The following is a 17,650-nucleotide window of genomic DNA, read 5'->3' as shown; positions in this document are numbered from 1 at the left end:
CCAGCCGTGGTTGTGGGGACAGTCAAATGCGCGAGTCGAGCTGGAGACAGGAACCAGGAAGCTCAGAACAATCAGATTACTTTAAATTATCTGATTTTTTGTGAGTGCACGTAAAGGCTCATGGAAAACTTTTGATTCACAATACCTTATGCGGTACATTGACGTATAATCACTTTTGTACTTTTTTCTTTCTTACCTTTAATGTGCCAACAAATGAACCAGATCCTAGCCAAGTTTAAAAGTTCAGAACGGTCCAAACTGCACTGCTTTTGATTAATTATTTAAACCAGTTTGTATCAACAAGATCACCATTTTAAAAGCAGAAAAACATCAAATTTTAATGAGCACATTAGAAGCACTCTGCTGGCAGGGTTCAAAAGCAAAGACAATGACTGGGGCGTCACAGAAGACCATGAAAAGCAGTCACAGCTTTACAATGTAATCAATATAAGCCACTCAACCTCCTTAGAACGGGCAAAACTGGAGCTGCAGTCAACAGGAAAGGTATTTCACTGATATTACTGGGGAGGCAGGTTCAAAATTCGTATCAATCCAAAGATTTTTGAACAGTCATCGTGATTCAAATTTTTTTAATTCAAATTTTTGAATCACCGCTGTTTGTTTATAAATGTGTCCAATCTTTCCATTTCTTATCTCAATTTGAGTTGTATTTTAACAGTGTGATGTTCTGCTCTACAATTCACAGGATGTGGACCAGCTTTACTCTATCAGTTTACTGGGTTATTCATAAAGAATAAATAATATCCATCATTTCCGGTCTCTTGATTATCTGGTTTCAAATGATGGTTTATTTTGTAAAATTACCAGATTCCCCCCACCACACCTATGGTAACTTTCTTGATGCATATAGAGATGCTCACTTCAGTCACGCCTTACCTACATCTGCTTGAAGCCACCGCTCTGGCCGGTAACACAGTGTATCAAAATGAATGCCCAAAGATATCAGTTGACCACAGAAAGGTCTTTGGTAAGTTTCATTTCTCAAACAACCACTAGGAGACAGAAGAGCGACAGAAGAGCCAACGACTTCAAGAAAAAAAAAAAGCTGCATTAAACAGATACCAAGAGCCAAACCACCCTGTATAATGTAGTCTACGGCTACACACGGACCTATCAGTGATGACATCATGAAGCTTTACTGTAATGAGTATGTGTGGAGAAGCTTAGTGACGCCTATCAGACAGGAAGGAAAGATTTGGAGTTTATGCAAGAGGAAAACACTACAAATAGCGATGAGGATGGGATCCAGCTTGTCGGGTAAACCGTGATCATTTCTGAACAAAAACAGGTTTGGAGGAAAATGTGATTGAATGTTGGAGGTAAATTCAACCAGTGGTTACTCACTTTGATGTGCTACGGTATTCACTGGCAGAAGTGGTAGAAAAGTTTTAAACTCTGCTTGGCTGCTTCAGGAGTTTGAAGATGCCCTGAAACAAATCTTTATCGCTGCATTTGTCAGGAGTGGAAGTTTGAGCCATTTTCTTTACTCTGAATGTTACTGCGAATGACGACAACTACAAGGCTCCAGTTAACAAGTTGAATGACAATTTCACAGCACAAAAGATCATTTCTTTTGAGAGACGTGTTGAGCTGAACATTCACAATGAGACTCACTGGACAGTTTTGTAAGTAGATTAAAAAAAAGCTGGGAGTAACTTGTTAATGAGAGATCATTTCATTCATGATCCAATGATTAACAAGTGCATATAAACATGATGTGCAGATGGATGCTACGTGAAAAGCATTTAAAAGTTGCAGGACTGTTAAAAATCCCAAGAACCAAGGAAACAACTTTTCAACAAGCTGCAAGACTGGAAAAGTTCAAGCTGGTAGTATTTTATCTCCTTTGTAATTTCATTCCACTGTGTTTACTAACATCTACAAGCCAAAAGCAGTTACGGGATAAAATGAAATACCTTAAGTGTGGAGGACAACACTAAAAGAGGGTACTGAAACAAACCTCATTTAAAAACTGTGGGAAACATCTTGCAAAAAAGTGTAAAACAAAGTTACAAGTCGTTTCCACATTTACAAAGATTGTGCAGCAGAAGTAATGCTGACAGTATTCTGTCAGATGGTAAATTGTATTTAAAGCATTTTTTTTAACTTGCTTTGAGGCCCAGATCGCTGGACAGTCTGTCCCATTCACAGAAATGCACACTCCAATTACACTGGCACTAAACTAAAACCACTGGACACTTCAGACAAGGCGGGAACCAAACTTGCAATTGTACATAACTTCCTCTGAAGGTAGAAACTCTGACAGCTCTTCTGTAAATGCATCTTCCCCCGGGATAAAGTATTCTGACAAGTTTTCCGAGCCGACGACCCCTCTACTTCTGCACAACGACTGCCCTGTGTAATACCATGCCCCAAACCCCTTAGCACTTGCGCATTTTTACCTGCCCCTATCTCTAATAGTCAAACTTCCGGAAACCACGGCACCAAAATTGAGGAATTTATGTCTGCAGCCCTACTATTTTTAAAAGCCTTGTACTGTATAAACAGGACTACAGATTTGCTTATTCTTTGTCCCAACTCTACAAGAGCAATTGAGTTAAGCAGAGACTTAAACAAGTGTGGTCTAGAATCGACAAGCAGCCTTAGAGACCCTCAATGACACCAAAACATGTCATTGCTGCAGATGGGTCAAAGCTCCAGATAAACCTTCAGATGTATAGACAGTTTCCATTGACACTTTTAGATCAGTGTTGAAGTTAACAGAAAATCATAACACAAGTCACACACAAAGTGACTAGCCTCATTTGACATTTTCAGAGGGAAATTGCATCCCACATCTTTGGAATGGTCATTAGTATTCAGTGCCTAAACCATGAAGACAGTAGTTGGGGCAGGGCAATTTCTCCAGATTCTTAACATTAAGCATCTGAGATTTTTAGTGTTGGGCAACATAAAAGGGGGGGGGGGGGGGGTGCATTAGCCAGGTACTGAATGTTTAATGCAATGAGCAGGTTGAGAAGACAGTTACACCAGCAAAATTTCAAAATGCCATTTTAAAATAGAGCAAAACTCAGACATGTCAGAGGAAACTTTAATTTCACATTTGAAAATATCAGTAACCCAGGAGACCTGCAAGATAAATCCAGGGATTTACAACCAGCATCCACAGTAATGCAAGTTTGAACCGGCCCTTACCACAGATCTTAGCGGCTTCCTTTGGCTGAACCTTTGCCCTGATGTGACTTGCTGGGGTATGGGAACACTGGTTCTTGAGGAACACGGGGTTCTGTTGGGGTGTAGCGGAACTGACTGAACAGCAGCCGTTTCTGGTTGTAGCGAGAGCGAGTCTTGGAAGCGTACACTTGATCCTCCTCGCTCACTGGAGTGAACTCTGGCTCGTCCTCGTCGTCAGATGAGGAGCTCCAGCTCTCCTGTTCAACCTGGTGCTGGCTGCCTGGAGCTCCAGACTGAGCGCCCTGGGAACCAGAGTGTTGAGATCCAGAACCAGAGTAGCTGCTGTCAACACCACCGTAGCTGCTGTGACCACTGGACTGTGCTGGTCTCTGATAAGTTGGCTTGGCTGGCTCTTGTTCAGGATAGGAAGCAGAGTACCACATGGGAGGACTTCCACTGCCTGAAAAAGCCAGGAGAAGAGTGAAACCAAGTTAAGACCGCAACCCATCACCAAAGTAGAGAATTACCCCCAGTTTGAGGCTCCGGGCTGTAAGATCCTGGGAAGGTGGGATAACCACCATACTGTCCAGAAGGCTCTTCATAGGATGGTCTAGATGGTTCTTGCCCATAGTAAGGAGGAAGCCACATGGAGCGAGGGACTGCCATATTTGGGACACCTGCAAAAGAGGGTCAGGTGAAGCAGCCACAGCTGAACTGCATGGATCTGGTTTTTTGCAGCCTTACTTCCTTGGGGAAGGCAGTTGATGCTTCCAATCATCAGGAGACAAATCCACAACACCCTGTAGACAACAGTCCAGACCAAGCAGAAATGTCAACCAGTGCCACAGATCAGACATGAGGCAATTCACATAGGCTTTTACAAAATTAAAGTTTAACAATCACTTCAGCCAAACAAGAGCAGATCTGTAAACCACAAAGCACCATCATAACCTACTTCCTTTACCTCATTCTGCTGGTTGCTATTGACTGATGCCCAAGACTAAACTCAGTGACATGTTCCAATGCCTTCATCCTGCTGCTTATATCTGATCCGCAAAGCTGATTGGAGAAAATTGTTAAGTGGAAGCAGCTGCTGCTTAACAAGAATAGTCATCCATTCTGTTTCATTGACCAATCCCATCTTAAACCTGTCACCAAGTTCACATGAACAGAAGTTCTTAGACAAATATGTTTTGTTTTGAATGCCTGGTTAAGCCAATGTTTACAGAATTAAATGATGTGTTTTGGATCAAAAATATTTTCTCATTTCTAAAATTTTAAACGTTTACTTTAACAAAACCCCAGAAAAATCTATACTTCAGAGTCTTGTTGCAACATCTCATGTCAAAAACATTTTTTTACTTTAATTTTTCACATCTTGGTGTCATGTGCTTTTTGTTCTTACACATATATTTTCAGTCAAAATAGTATTGACAGCAATAATTCTGTATTAAAGTTGAAATAACAACCTAAAGACAGAAACAATTCTTAATGTCATTACTTTCATTATATTTGTTTGAACTGAAGAATGGTGTGTACAGCACATGATTTTGTAAGGCCTTTTGTAAAAAAAACATTTTCTTTACAAACTTTAATGGCATTTATTTCCGCCACATTTTAATGAGGAGAAAATTCCTTAGGAAGATGGTGTACGGTGCTGTACTTGTTAGCGATCTTGCTTCACAGTGAGAAGGCCCTGGTTTGAATTCTGGCTGGATCCTTTGTGTGGTTTGCGTGATTTCCTCGAGCATGCGTGGGTTTTCACACTCTGGTTTCCTTTCTTGGTTCAAAAACAAAGGCTCATGGGTTAATTGGTATCTCTCAATTTCTGCTAGGTGTGGCTGTGAATGTGTGGCCTTGCAACAGGCTGGTGAAGTGTTCAGGGTGTATCCCACCTTTGCACAACAGTAGCTGGATTGGCTCCAGCAACCCCGTGACCCAAAAAGGGATTCAGTGAGTTCTGAAGACATGGAAGGATGGGTGGGAATTTTAATACGACAGGTTAGAAACATCTAGTTCTCATTTGGTCCATCATTTAAAAAATGTTTGGCGTTTTCTTTGGTATGTGTAAAACTTACACAAATTTGAAAGATGAGATCTTCCACATTTAAAATTAATGCAACTCAATGGCAGATAACATTTTAAAAATTGATTTAAAATAACATCCAAGTTTCCACATTTGTCCTGAAGCGTCAGGTGGTTCATGGGAGTAATATCCAACCATGAGATGGCAGATGGTCCAGCTACATCTTCACTAACATTTTTCCATTTTTAACTGTAAAAAAAAAAAAAGTCATGGTCTCAATAGTTGAACGGTTAACCTTTTGGTTGGCTTAAAGTCCCCTTGCAGAGGTGACCCCAGGTGAGTTCCACTTCACTTCAGTGACACCTGAATCAGATATCAAAACTGGCACCTTTAACAGCAAAATCAAGACTATTGCATGAGAGCTGTGCAGTTAAAGCATTTAGCTTCAATGGTTATTTGGTTCAACCAAAAATACAAGCTTAGAGAGTCAAGTGCAGCCCCCCTGAACAAATTCGGAAGCTTAAGGTAAAAGTTGTGCAAAACAAGTCTAAATTGGCTTCTATACATGCATTTACTTTGGAATAATCTGATTTAATACTCATGTACTAAAGTCTTAAATTCAGGTAAGATTGAAGGGCCTATACCATTCCTAAGCATTTCAGAGTAAACCATACAACCTTTGGCACACAATGGGTTTTTTTGCAGCTCATTTTCCTAGCCTCAAATCTCCGAAGCACAGACCTTCATTCCTTGTGTGTGTGTGTGTGTGGGGGGGGGGGGGGGGGGGGGGGCACCCATTTAACATAGAGTCAGTGTTGCAACGATCCATCCCATTTGTCGCGCAAAAAGATTTAAAATGGAACTTTTGCAAAGATGGATGTGCACATCAAAGGGGAGCGTTTGGCCAATCACAGCAAGGTCAGTGGAGAAAGCGGGGGTGTATCAGAGGTAAAGTGTTTATTTCCAGTGTACCACCTTCAAAACTGAAGCTTGTTAAGCTACATCTACCCCACACAAGTTGAAGTAGAGCTTGAGACAGTTTTCAGGAATGGTATTTTATTAGACTGGTACATGAAAACCTGCACAGCAGTCATGGATTAATGATCCTGAAATGACAGATCCTAGCGGCTGCCCTTGGCTGAACTTTTGCCCTGATGAGACTTGCTGGGGTACGGGAACACTGGTTCTTGAGGAACACGGGGTTCTGTTGGGGTGTAGCGGAACTGACTGAACAGCAGCCGTTTCTGGTTGTAGCGAGAGCGAGTCTTGAAAGCGTACACTTGATCCTCCTCGCTCACTGGAGTGAACTCTGGCTCGTCCTCGTCGTCAGATGAGGAGCTCCAGCTCTCCTGTTCAACCTGGTGCTGGCTGCCTGGAGCTCCAGACTGAGCGCCCTGGGAACCAGAGTGTTGAGATCCAGAACCAGAGTAGCTGCTGTCAACACCACCATAGCTGCCGTGACCACTGGACTGTGCTGGTCTCTGATAAGTTGGCTTGGCTGGCTCTTGTTCAGGATAGGAAGCAGAGTACCACATGGGAGGACTTCCACTGCCTGAAAAAGCCAGGAGAAGAGTGAAACCAAGTTAAGACCGCAACCCATCACCAAAGTAGAGAATTACCCCCAGTTTGAGGCTCCGGGCTGTAAGATCCTGGGAAGGTGGGATAACCACCGTACTGTCCAGAAGGCTCTTCATAGGATGGTCTAGATGGTTCTTGCCCATAGTAAGGAGGAAGCCACATGGAGCGAGGGACTGCCATATTTGGGACACCTGCAAAAGAGGGTCAGGTGAAGCAGCCACAGCTGAACTGCATGGATCTGGTTTATTACAGACTTGCCTCCTTGGGGAAGGCAGTTGATGCTTCCAATCATCAGGAGACAAATCCACAACACCCTGCTGACAACAGTTAAGTCCATAAAGCAATGCTGACCATTGATAGACAGGAAAACATGTGCTCATTGTCAAAGTGCAAACTATTTTGGAAACCATCAGAGGGAGGAAAAAAAGAGGGGGGGGGGAAAAAAAACTCATCTTGACATGAACTCACCTCATTCTGCTGGATAATACTGACTAATACCCAAAACAAAACTCAGAGAGCTGTACTACTGACTCCCAACTGCAGGAGCTGCTATTATCTGATCCTCACACTGACTGAAGAAGATTGTTGAGTGGACACAGCTGCTGCTCAATGGTGCAAGTCATCCATTGTTTAATTTTAAATGCCTTGTTTTTAAGTGTCTACTGTTTTAAATTAGATAATTTTCTATACCCAAACTAAAGAAAATTTGGTTAAATAACATTGGCTTTATTTTACACAAATATATCCAATTCTTTCTATTTTCTTTATAAGTCTGCCAGGTACAGTCTCACACCAGCAAAGCAGTGAGTGTCACTTCAGCCCTGGTGATGGACAGGTTAAACACAGCACCCGTTTCTGTTTTCAAGAATAACCTTAGATAATAGTGATTCAGTGGAATGGCTTTTACCTCAGTGACAGCTGAAAGCACCTTAAAACAAGCAAAAACAGATTAAATTCTATTCAATTTTGCTTATATAGCCCAAGATTAAAACAAAAGTCATCTCAATGGGCTTCATACAGATAGTTGTATCATGAACATGAAGTCATAGAATTCAATAGTCAATGGCTAAACTTAAAATAAACTGACTAAGCTAAACAGGGCATCTCTACCTTTAGACCCTCCTTCTCAGATGTTAACCAAAGAACCACTGCAAATAGAACAAAGGCGACTTTGAAGTCAGAGGTGGAACTGAGAACCAGCAACAGCAGAGCAGATTTAAACATGTCAAATCTTTAAAAGGCTAAATTAAAACATCGACAAAGTTGAAAATGAACTGGTTTTAATGTGTCTGAGCTATAAGGGGCACATGTGGCCCAACTCAGGAACAGTTCAGATTTGACAAATGAAAGATACTCCATCGTTGAAAGAGGCATTCTGACTCTTGGACCACAAACAAAGTGCTCTCATGTCCAAAGTGCCAGTTCAGAATGAGCATCTTCCTGCAGGAATATAATCATTGGTTCCCGTATGGTGTCAAAGACCCCAACCTTTCCATACATCAGACCTTGAAACTCAAAGGGAAGCCCAGGGCCTGATGGGAAGTTATTGTATGTCTCTCTCTTCATGTCCATCTGACCCTAAAAGCTTTTTTTCTTCTTCACTTAGCCAGCATTAATCCTCAGGCTGAATCTCCTTGAGGCCTGATGTGGACGCTGATGGAGATGGTTTTCTGTCATCAGCAGCTAGAGGACAAAACCTTCAGTTTTCTGTCAAAAGAAGGAAGTACTGTGGGTTTTTCTAGATTTGTTTCCCACAAATTCTGAAGTTCTTCACCATTTCATCATGTCAGGACCAACTTGAACTAAATACTTTGTGTTTGAGCTGAAGAACTCAATGAGAGCCTTAAGACGTATTTAGATCAAGAAAACTGATGATATGGGAAAATTCCTAATGTGAACTGGACCATAGACTTGTGCACCACAAACTATCTATTTACTCTAAGCAAACACTGAATTAGAATTTACAGTCTGCTTACAGATATCTAATGGTTATTGCTTTACATGTCTATGTTCAAAAACCAATTCCCTGATCTCTGATAATTTGACCATATACTAGAACTCTACATGCTCTCAGATTGTTGTGGGCCTGATTTTAAATGTTGTTGTTTGTTTATTGTTTTACACAGAACAAGCACCATCCTGTCTCAAGAAACTGGGTAACATCTGGACCCCTCAGGTCAAAACATGTGGAAGAACTGACAAGCCGGATACTAACATTAGGAAGTCTTTGCCTTTGCAGTTGCATCTCTAAAAGCAAAAATGTTTTTCAAAAATGTTCATTTACTGTGATCCCAAATATATAAGGGAATTTTTTCTATTTCACTTGCATCTGCTCCAATTTTTGAGTTTTAGTCAAGTCTTTAAAACTCCACTTAAGGAGAAATTCACAAAGATGGTTTTAATGTGGTTAAATAGATGCAATGTGAGCAAATGCTCCAATATTTCTCTGTTAGCTTTTAAAAACTTTACTTTTTCTGTTCTTATAGACAAATGAAAGCAACAGAATCAATGCAGCATTTATTGTCTTTGCCAATAAAACAGTCAACATGCCAAATGTTGGAACACAAAATTTTTCCCAGCATTAACTGGAAGACAGGAGAGAAAAGAAGGAAAAGCAATGCTCAGGTGGAAAACAATCCGTTTTTCTTTTGATATTGAGACCATTTAGCACTTTACAGGCCGTTTTAGGAGTTTTTCCTTACTGAGTAAGAGGGTGTAAGGGCAGTGATGCCCAGTTTAGCTTAGTCTGTTTAGTTTAGTGATCAGCTATTGAATTCTATGACTTGTATGAAGCCCATTGAGACGACTATTGCTGTTGGATAATGGGCTATATAAATAAAAGTGAATTGAATTTAATTGAATTAGAAATTTCCCTCTAAATTGTGGTCAGGACTGTTGACGTGGAGTAAGCCCGCCCCCTTTTCCCTCGACATTGCTGACAGCTCTCTGTCTACACATTCTCTTCCTGCCTTTCATTTTCCATCATCCCTTGGTTTACACTCTCTCCCCCTAGCCTACAGTCCCTCACAACTCCAACCTAACATTACCGGAGCTTTGAACTCAGTCACAGAATTTGCAAGCAGCTTTGGAGCTATCCAGCCTTACAGTTCTGTGCCAGATGACAGCTCAGACGAGGAAAATGAAGACAAGAGGATGAATCAGAATGAGGCTGAACAGGGAGCTTGTGTAGAGAGTATTTTCTAAGTCACAGACATGATCTTATGCATTTTTTTGTCTGCTCCTGTTTCACAACGATTTGAATTAATAAATACTAAGAAATTAAAATTTGAGCTTAGTTATTTAATCATCAGAAAAATGCCACAACAACATAAAAAAGTACATTTTTATGGCAGTGAGTTTTTAATCCATTGGGATCAGTTAACAATAACAGTTCTCTGTTCGGGATGCGATTGTCCATGTGGTTGGTCTTTTCTACACAGATGGACTTGTTGATCAGCAGCTGACTCACAGCAGGACACACACAGTCCTCATAACTGGTCTGAACTCAGTGTCACATGATTCAACTCTGCCAACTGACAGAAAAGGAGGATGGAAGATGAATGCAATCCACAGATAATGCAGAGAGTCTGTGGGAAAGAGACACGTTGGCTGCTCAGTTATTTAACAGCATAGCAAATTGCCCGTCAAGGCTAACACAATTCAGAAATGCTTGAAATCTAAAGCAAAACTGGCCAGAACACTAAACGATTTATTCTGTCTATCACTGCTCAGCCACTTTGCACAGTTTTGGGAACAGATGTGTTGACGTAACACAAATGCCTGTTTTGGTTGTTTTAATTTTTTCACTTTCTGTCTAAATATATTTTTGTTTGCATTTTAGAAAGAAGGGTTTATTGATTTGTGACGGTCAGCAGGAGACACTTTGACTAGAAGCCTTTTTATTCTTGTGTGCATTGAGCAGATACGAGCTGCCAGGTAAATCTGTCTACAGATGTGCCTGTTACTGTTAACCAGGTCATGGTTTTATTTGATGGTGAGGAATCTGAACACACAGTGCAGACAGTCATGCATGATGAAAGTGAACAGCCTCTAACTTAAACTAAAACTGGACGTAAGCTGTGGTTTCATATCCTGTTTTGCTGTTATGCATGAACCGAAACACACAGATGACATGGAATAAGCCAGCAGGCAGAAGGCCCAGCTTTCACCACAGAGGTGCTGAGCATTTCTACCTAGAGTACATTCCCCTCTGACTGGCATGCAAAGAAATTGTGAGTCCAAGCATGAAAGGTAAACAGAGGCAAATTTCTGCATTTTGGACTTCAGTCAAGTGCAAATAAAAACCAAAAGAAAAAAAACATCCAGAGATATTTTCACTCCATCAAAGAGGCAGAAGCAGAAGATTATCAATCTCACAGAAATAAATACTTTAATTCAAAACAAAGCACAGTAGAAACAAGAAACCAATATAGGAGAAGTAATGTGCGTTTTGCATGCAGAGGTTTGGTGGTGGGTGAAGCACAGGAAGTTTAATCAGCCTGAGTCTCTGCAGCAAGGAGGAGGAAGACCTGTGAGGAAGAGAAGAGAGTGGGATGGAGGGCAAGACTTTGACTCTGTTTAAAGAACACTTTGGTGTGATGTTTCTAAAGATGGAGACAGAGAGTGCAGACCGTGGCTCTCATGTGAGAGTGTTTAATGAATGCGGAGGCCAATCTAAAAGCATCCTTCAGCTGTTTCGTGTTAGATCAGATGATGGGACACATGGTGCAGAGGATGTCATTGATGTGAGAGGGGAGGGTGGCAGACGGAACATTTCTTCATGTGTCCTCAAGTAAAAGTGGGTTTGTTTGTTCTGACAACCGGACTTGTGGAGATTCCTGCCTTCGATTTTGTTCTTTTCCCATTGGATTCGTAGTTATTTATTTGTTTAGTGCTTGGTCTTTTTTTTTTTTTTTGGTTTGTTAAATAATTTTATCTCTGTATGACAGGTATCTATTTATCTCTGCATACATCCTTGCAGCAACTAAGCAAGAAAACATTCAAATTTCTCTTCAGTTAGGAAAAAACAAAGGCTGGTTTTAAAGCATGGCGGTGGACGTTTCATGATGAGTTCACACCAGCCTTGGCAACATACGTTCAAGCGACCACTTCCAATGAAAAGGATAAATAAATGCACAAAAAGGCGTTTTGGGCGTCCATGTTCAAAACTCTGGACCTTGTTTTAACCCATGGTATAGAGATCGGCCAGCTGAGTGTCCTTCCTCTTAACCCCATCATTTCTGATCACTTTCTGATTACCTTCCAGTTTACATTAGAACATCCTTCTGCCCCAGTGAATAAGAAACAGCCTAGAAGAACCTTAACTGACCGTTCTGTGTCTGAGTTTAAACACACGGTTCAGCCAGTACTTAGGGATATTCTGAGTAAATACTCTGAGTCCAGCTCCCATAGCATCAGTCCTAGTATAAATGAGCAGTTTGTTAATGATGCCTTACAAGCCCTCAGGAGTACTCTCGATGTTTTTGCCCCCCGAAACCTAAGTTCGTTAGACAAAACCGAGTAGCACCGTGGTTTAACGCTGAAACACGTTCTCTTAAACAAGAAACCCGTAAGTTGGAAAGAGGATGGCGCCGCTCCTGTTCAGAGCAGTCTCTGGATATCTGGAAACATAGCCTATTAAATTATAAGAAAGCTCTGCGTAGAGCTAGAAGCCAGTACTATTCAACCTTAATATCAGAGAATGGAAATAATCCAAGATTTCTTTTTAGCACTATTGCTAAATTAACTCGCAGTCAGAGCTCAGTAGAACCACATGTTCCTGTTTCTCTCAGCTCTGATGATTTTCTTACATTTTTCGATAGTAAAATCTCAAATATTAGACATAAGTTAGATCAAGTTATTCCTACTATCAGCCCAGAGCAGGCTGAAGCGACAGAACTGGAGGCATCCATAGAAACCTCTGTAACATTAGACTGCTTCACTGCTGTGGATCAAGTAGAAATAGCATCAATTATTACGTCCTCCAAATCCTCAACGTGTCTGTTAGACCCAATTCCCACTAGACTTTTTAAAGAAACTTTTCCCCTAATTAATGATTCCATATTAACAATGATAAATACTTCTCTGGAAACGGGTTACGTGCCACAGTCTTTTAAATATGCAGTTGTTAAACCTCTTCTGAAAAAGCCCAGTTTGGATCCTAGCAACTTGGCCAACTATAGACCGATATCAAACCTGCCCTTTATTTCTAAAATCCTACAAAGAGTTGTAGTTAAGCAGCTTTACTGCCACCTACAGGACAACAGCCACTTTGAAGACTTTCAGTCGGGTTTTGACTGGTTGTTTACTCTAAATTGTCTGTTGGTGTATATGGGTGTGTTATCATGACCCCGAAGAAGTGATCAAGTAGGTTAAGAAGGTGGATGGATTGGTTTGGTTTCACACCAAGCACTAATAAAATCAAACCAAAACCAAAGCAGATCAAAACATCTGGAACCCATCCAACCTGAGAGGGAAGCTACTTTTGGCCGTTTGTACCTCATTGTCTCATTCCCTCCCCATAGAAGCTGGTTTTAGGTGAGAGACTCCAAGCAGAGATCCATTATCAGCCAAGGAACGACACCATACTGTTTTCCTCATTAGAGCTACTTCAGGTTAACAGATGCACAGTTCCATCCCAGCACCCCCAGACTTGAATACAAACAACTTTAGAGGGTTGCGAAAAGCAAAGACAGAATTTTGAGGAGCCCAAATTTACAACCTCGCTTCTGTCAAGGAGGGTAACCCCAGCAGAATCCAGCAGCGACCACAAGCAAATCTGGCTTACTGTAAGCAAGGAGAACCAAGCTGTGGCTCTGGATAACAGCAACTGAATAACTCAGCAGGGCAGGGATCCCAAAAGAATCCTTATCATCAAAAAAGGTTTGAGGAAGGATAGTGTGTGGCTGTGAAACAGGACGCATTCAGCTGCATCATGTTTAACAGCCCATTCAAAAGAGTGGTGGAGACCTCAACCGCCATTCAGCAGCTTCATCTGGAAATAGGAAAAAAAAAGGTATAAAGCCAACATTTCTCCTGTGCAACAGTGATGAAGGAGCATACTAGTGTGATTAGTTTCAGTCATTCAATTCAATTCAATTCAATTTTATTTGTATAGCCCAAATTCACAACAGTCGTCTCGATGAGCTTCATATAGGTAATTGAAAAAGTTAAACATAAAATCAAAAGGATCATGAATACATAGAACCCTCCCGGTTTTGATGTAAAGGGAAACGTTTTCATTTGTCTCTGAATGCAGAACAGTTGAGTTTTAATGTACCACTTTGTACTTTAGAAAAATCAACGAGCTTCAACTGTTGCAGCTAAACAAACTTAAGCTTAAACATTTGGTTTGATCCATCTGTTGATCTCTGTTCCCCCTTAACCAGAACTATCCCATTCTTTTTGGAAAGTGCTTATTCTTTGTTTTTACAGCTGAAAACTGTGGCTGCAGACATGGAGAAGTCTAATTATCATTCCAACGGTTTCACACTTGGCTGCAGACTACATCACTCGTGAAAAAAGTTCCCCAGTGAAGAAGCGAGGATGCAAAAGGCAAAGATGGAGGTTTTTGGGGCCCTAAAGTAGATCCCAATCTGTACGTAGACTTCCAGTAAAATTTTGTCTATTAAAGTTGTGAGGAGAATTAGTGACAGAGAGCGACCTGAAGGAGGGGGGGGGGGGGGGGGGGTCTAACACACATATAGTCCAGACATATAGTCTGACTAACTGCAGGCAGCATGACCTAAGATTTCTCAGTAGCAGGCCAGGAATCCCATATTTACAGAGCAGCCCGTCCTCCCTCACAGGACAACCTGAAAACAGAGGTCAAATGCCTTCCCCAAATTCATTAGATTCGGACCAGTTGTGCAAACTCTCATGACCTCTGCTCGACTCCAGCTAGGGACCCGTTTTGAACCTTAATGTTGGTCAGTGACTGATTGACCTGGGTTACTTATAAAGAGCTTTTTGGATGTCTCATCCAGATGCGTTCATCTGTCATCTGGTGGACATTAATCTTAGTTTTTTATTTTCAGGTCTTCTTTCTCTTAGTATTTAAGACTGAAAAAGTGGAAGATTTAATTAATGACAGTGAACTTTCTCCAGAACAGACTAAAGCTTTAACAATAAATAACTAATTTTTTGTTATCATTCATATTCTCTGAAAAATAGCCTAGAATTCATAATTTCTTCCAAGGTATGTAAACTGTAGACTTTTCATTGGAAATGGAAACACGTTGCTGAGGCAGGTGTGAACACAGCATGAGACTTTATAGAGCATCTTCATCCTTGCAAAAGCGTGGAGACTTAAAAAATAGAGAGCAATCCACTTTTTCTGACCTCAGAATCCAAAGTATTAAACTTCCAGCAAACTGCTTAATGAATGCTGGAGGTCTGTGCAGCACACATGATCACAACATTGAGAAAGAATGCAGACAATCCTCTGCTGATCAACCTGGAAACCCTGAACCCACAGGCTGCACTAGGTTTTCACTTTGTTGGAGAAGTGTTGCTGACACACCTCCACTGACAGTTTTTCCAGTTCTGGTTATAAAACAAGCTTTTGTTTTATAGTGAGGCTTTAGAAATCATTGTGGTTCGTGGATTCTGGTTTCTTTAACCAAACAAGTATATACTTTTACTACATCTTACTCCCTTCTTTGTTTTGAATGTAGAGGAATCACTGAAATATGAGAGAATCTAATACCAGTTTAGAGGCTAAAGTTTGTTTATCTCATAATGACGTGACACTGAGTTGGTCGTTTGCTGTTTGTTAATGTTGCCTGACATCCTGATGGACACGGGCAGCGACATGCCACAAAAAAAAAGGATAACAGGACCTTTTTGAGTGAAAACATGGAAGGATTTCATTGCTCCTGCCAGCTTCAGTCTTCTGAAACACCTGTTTCTAAAACACTGCTTTATTTTTTTTACCCTTTTCCTACATTATTTTGTTCAAGATTGAAACTGCTCAGAGTTTACAATGTTTTTGAATCCTTAACGAGAGATTACATGGCAGGAGTGCAAAGCTTTGACATTTATGGTCAGCAGACGATGCTGCAGGGATTCAGAACATGCTACACTAATGAAGCTTTACTATAAATAAAGGCAGGCGAATGCATGACGCAGACAAAGACTCACAGGAGTTTGGGAAAGACGGAGGACAGAGGCCCGCCTCAAATTAGCAGGAATATCTACAATGGAGCTTTTCTCTCTTTTAAAGAGGATGTCTGACTCATCAGAGAATCTCGTACCACCAATTTGCAAAGTCTCCCAGGACAACAAGCACACGGTCATCACAGGAATGTCCATGCAGGTGAGCAAATAAAAGACACCCAAATAGGACCTGAAAGTGCTGCACAGGTGGCATGTGGGCGTGTCAACGGTCGCTTGATTCTAAGGAATGCTTATTCAGAGGTTCTGCTAAAGCAAAGCTGAAACTTAAAAATGCAAATGTAATAGAAGAAAAATAACAATTTTGATTCCTAAACACAAATATATCTAAAATTATTGTTACTATTTTTTAAAATTTATTTTACTTTTTTTCTTTTAAATACAAGTCCTCTGTCGTTTCTCATTTCCATCAATGGTTCGTCAGTCTTTGGTGCTTAACTCTCCTCTTTACAGAATAATGTGCTGACAACTGTGATTTCAAAGTAAGATAATTATTTAAAAATGAAGTACAAGTCATTTTTGAGGAATTAAAGAATAAATCTTCACATTTATTGCCAGATCATCTCTTTACCTTGAGAATATGACTTAAATCTTGTATGATTCTGGATCATTTTCTGCCTTATCCTCAGCTGTTACTTAAGCAGTTACATAACCGATGGTAGCTAAATATTCCGCATTTATCGCTTTTTGCTTGAATTAAAGAGCTCTGCAGATTTTCAGAAAACAACCTGACAAAATGATGAAAGGAAAATCATTTTTTCAGAAGATTTTATTCCTACTCCTGTTATATCACTATGTTACTGTTAAAGATTCTCTTCATCACATCTGTAAATAAAAAAATGGAGAATACTTTAAAAAACAAAGCCATTGTAACTGCAGAGGAGCTGCTGCCAACATTTTACAAGGGCAGCTTCTGTCTGAGAACCTCCCTTTCTTTGTGAAAATTGATCTTTGTCATTGTTCTTAGCTCCTTTTGAGACATTTCTCACAGAGTAATGTGGAATTTGTGAACGTCAGAGCCGAGCATCAGCAGTTCTTCATTACATTTCACATCTCAAATGCAGTGACAGCCGAGAAACACGGACTGCAGGTTAAAAGTACAGAGTGTTTTTTTATCTGAGGGTAAAATTTGATAGTATATTGAATAAGCTTTATAACAGACTCAATATCCATTTGCCATTAAATACACAAAACATAAAAGACTTAAGGATAAAAATAAAACACTCAAACAAGTATAAGAACAATGACATAAAAAGTTTTTTTTTTAAAAACCAACGTCATAAAAGTATAAAAAACAATGACATGGGAATATAAAATAATGACATAAAAGTATAAGAACAGTAAAATAATCGTGTATCATGAACTTAATAAAAAGATCGTAGATCGACCGTACCAAAACCTCCAAATAGGGGATTGGTATGAAAGTGCTGTGCTTTACATTGGTGGGAGTTAAATTGATTTTATTATTTGAAGCATTAAGACGATAAATAAAACCATAAATAAAATGTCTTAATAAAGCTTGGAGAGTATTAACTCTAGCACCAAGAAACGAACTTTTGCACTGCACCACCGAAGCTGTTTTAATAAAATTCTTAGGGCATAAAAATTAAAATACAAAAAAAATTCTGGAGGCAAGAGTACATAGTGTATTTTCATTTTAACCCTTGTGCTATCTTAGATGACCCCCCCTTACATTGACGTGTTATCCCTACCATG

The 17,650-nt window shown here is 40.3% G+C and overlaps 2 protein-coding genes across 3 annotated transcripts; both read right to left on the bottom strand.

Moving 5' to 3' along the window:
* Positions 1-3,060: 3,060 nt before the first annotated feature.
* Positions 3,061-4,155, bottom strand: LOC100125455 (uncharacterized). Its single transcript, NM_001104902.1, has 5 exons — positions 4,121-4,155; positions 3,901-3,956; positions 3,684-3,833; positions 3,178-3,616; positions 3,061-3,111 (listed from the first exon to the last, which is right to left on the bottom strand). Exons 1-4 carry the CDS (start codon positions 4,123-4,125, stop codon positions 3,186-3,188), a joined length of 642 nt encoding a protein of 213 aa, NP_001098372.1. The 5' UTR covers positions 4,126-4,155; the 3' UTR covers positions 3,061-3,111; positions 3,178-3,185.
* A 2,063-nt stretch (positions 4,156-6,218) lies between these two features.
* On the bottom strand, positions 6,219-7,326 carry LOC100049341 (uncharacterized). 2 transcript variants are annotated; one of them, XM_011475852.3, is made up of 4 exons: positions 7,229-7,326; positions 7,019-7,074; positions 6,802-6,951; positions 6,219-6,734 (listed from the first exon to the last, which is right to left on the bottom strand). In XM_011475852.3, exons 1-4 carry the CDS (start codon positions 7,231-7,233, stop codon positions 6,304-6,306), a joined length of 642 nt encoding a protein of 213 aa, XP_011474154.1. In that variant the 5' UTR covers positions 7,234-7,326; the 3' UTR covers positions 6,219-6,303. The 2 variants fall into 2 exon arrangements, with proteins under 2 accessions (XP_011474154.1, NP_001098225.1); NM_001104755.2 differs by having other exon boundaries at positions 6,226-6,734; positions 7,019-7,077; positions 7,229-7,270.
* Between the last annotated feature and the right edge of the window lie 10,324 nt (positions 7,327-17,650).

Source organism: Oryzias latipes, chromosome 6 (genome assembly GCF_002234675.1).
Source record: "Oryzias latipes chromosome 6, ASM223467v1".
Taxonomy (NCBI): Eukaryota; Metazoa; Chordata; class Actinopteri; order Beloniformes; family Adrianichthyidae; genus Oryzias; species Oryzias latipes.
The sequence above is the reverse complement of the archived record's forward strand: the minus strand, read 5'-3'. Positions and strand labels throughout refer to the sequence as shown.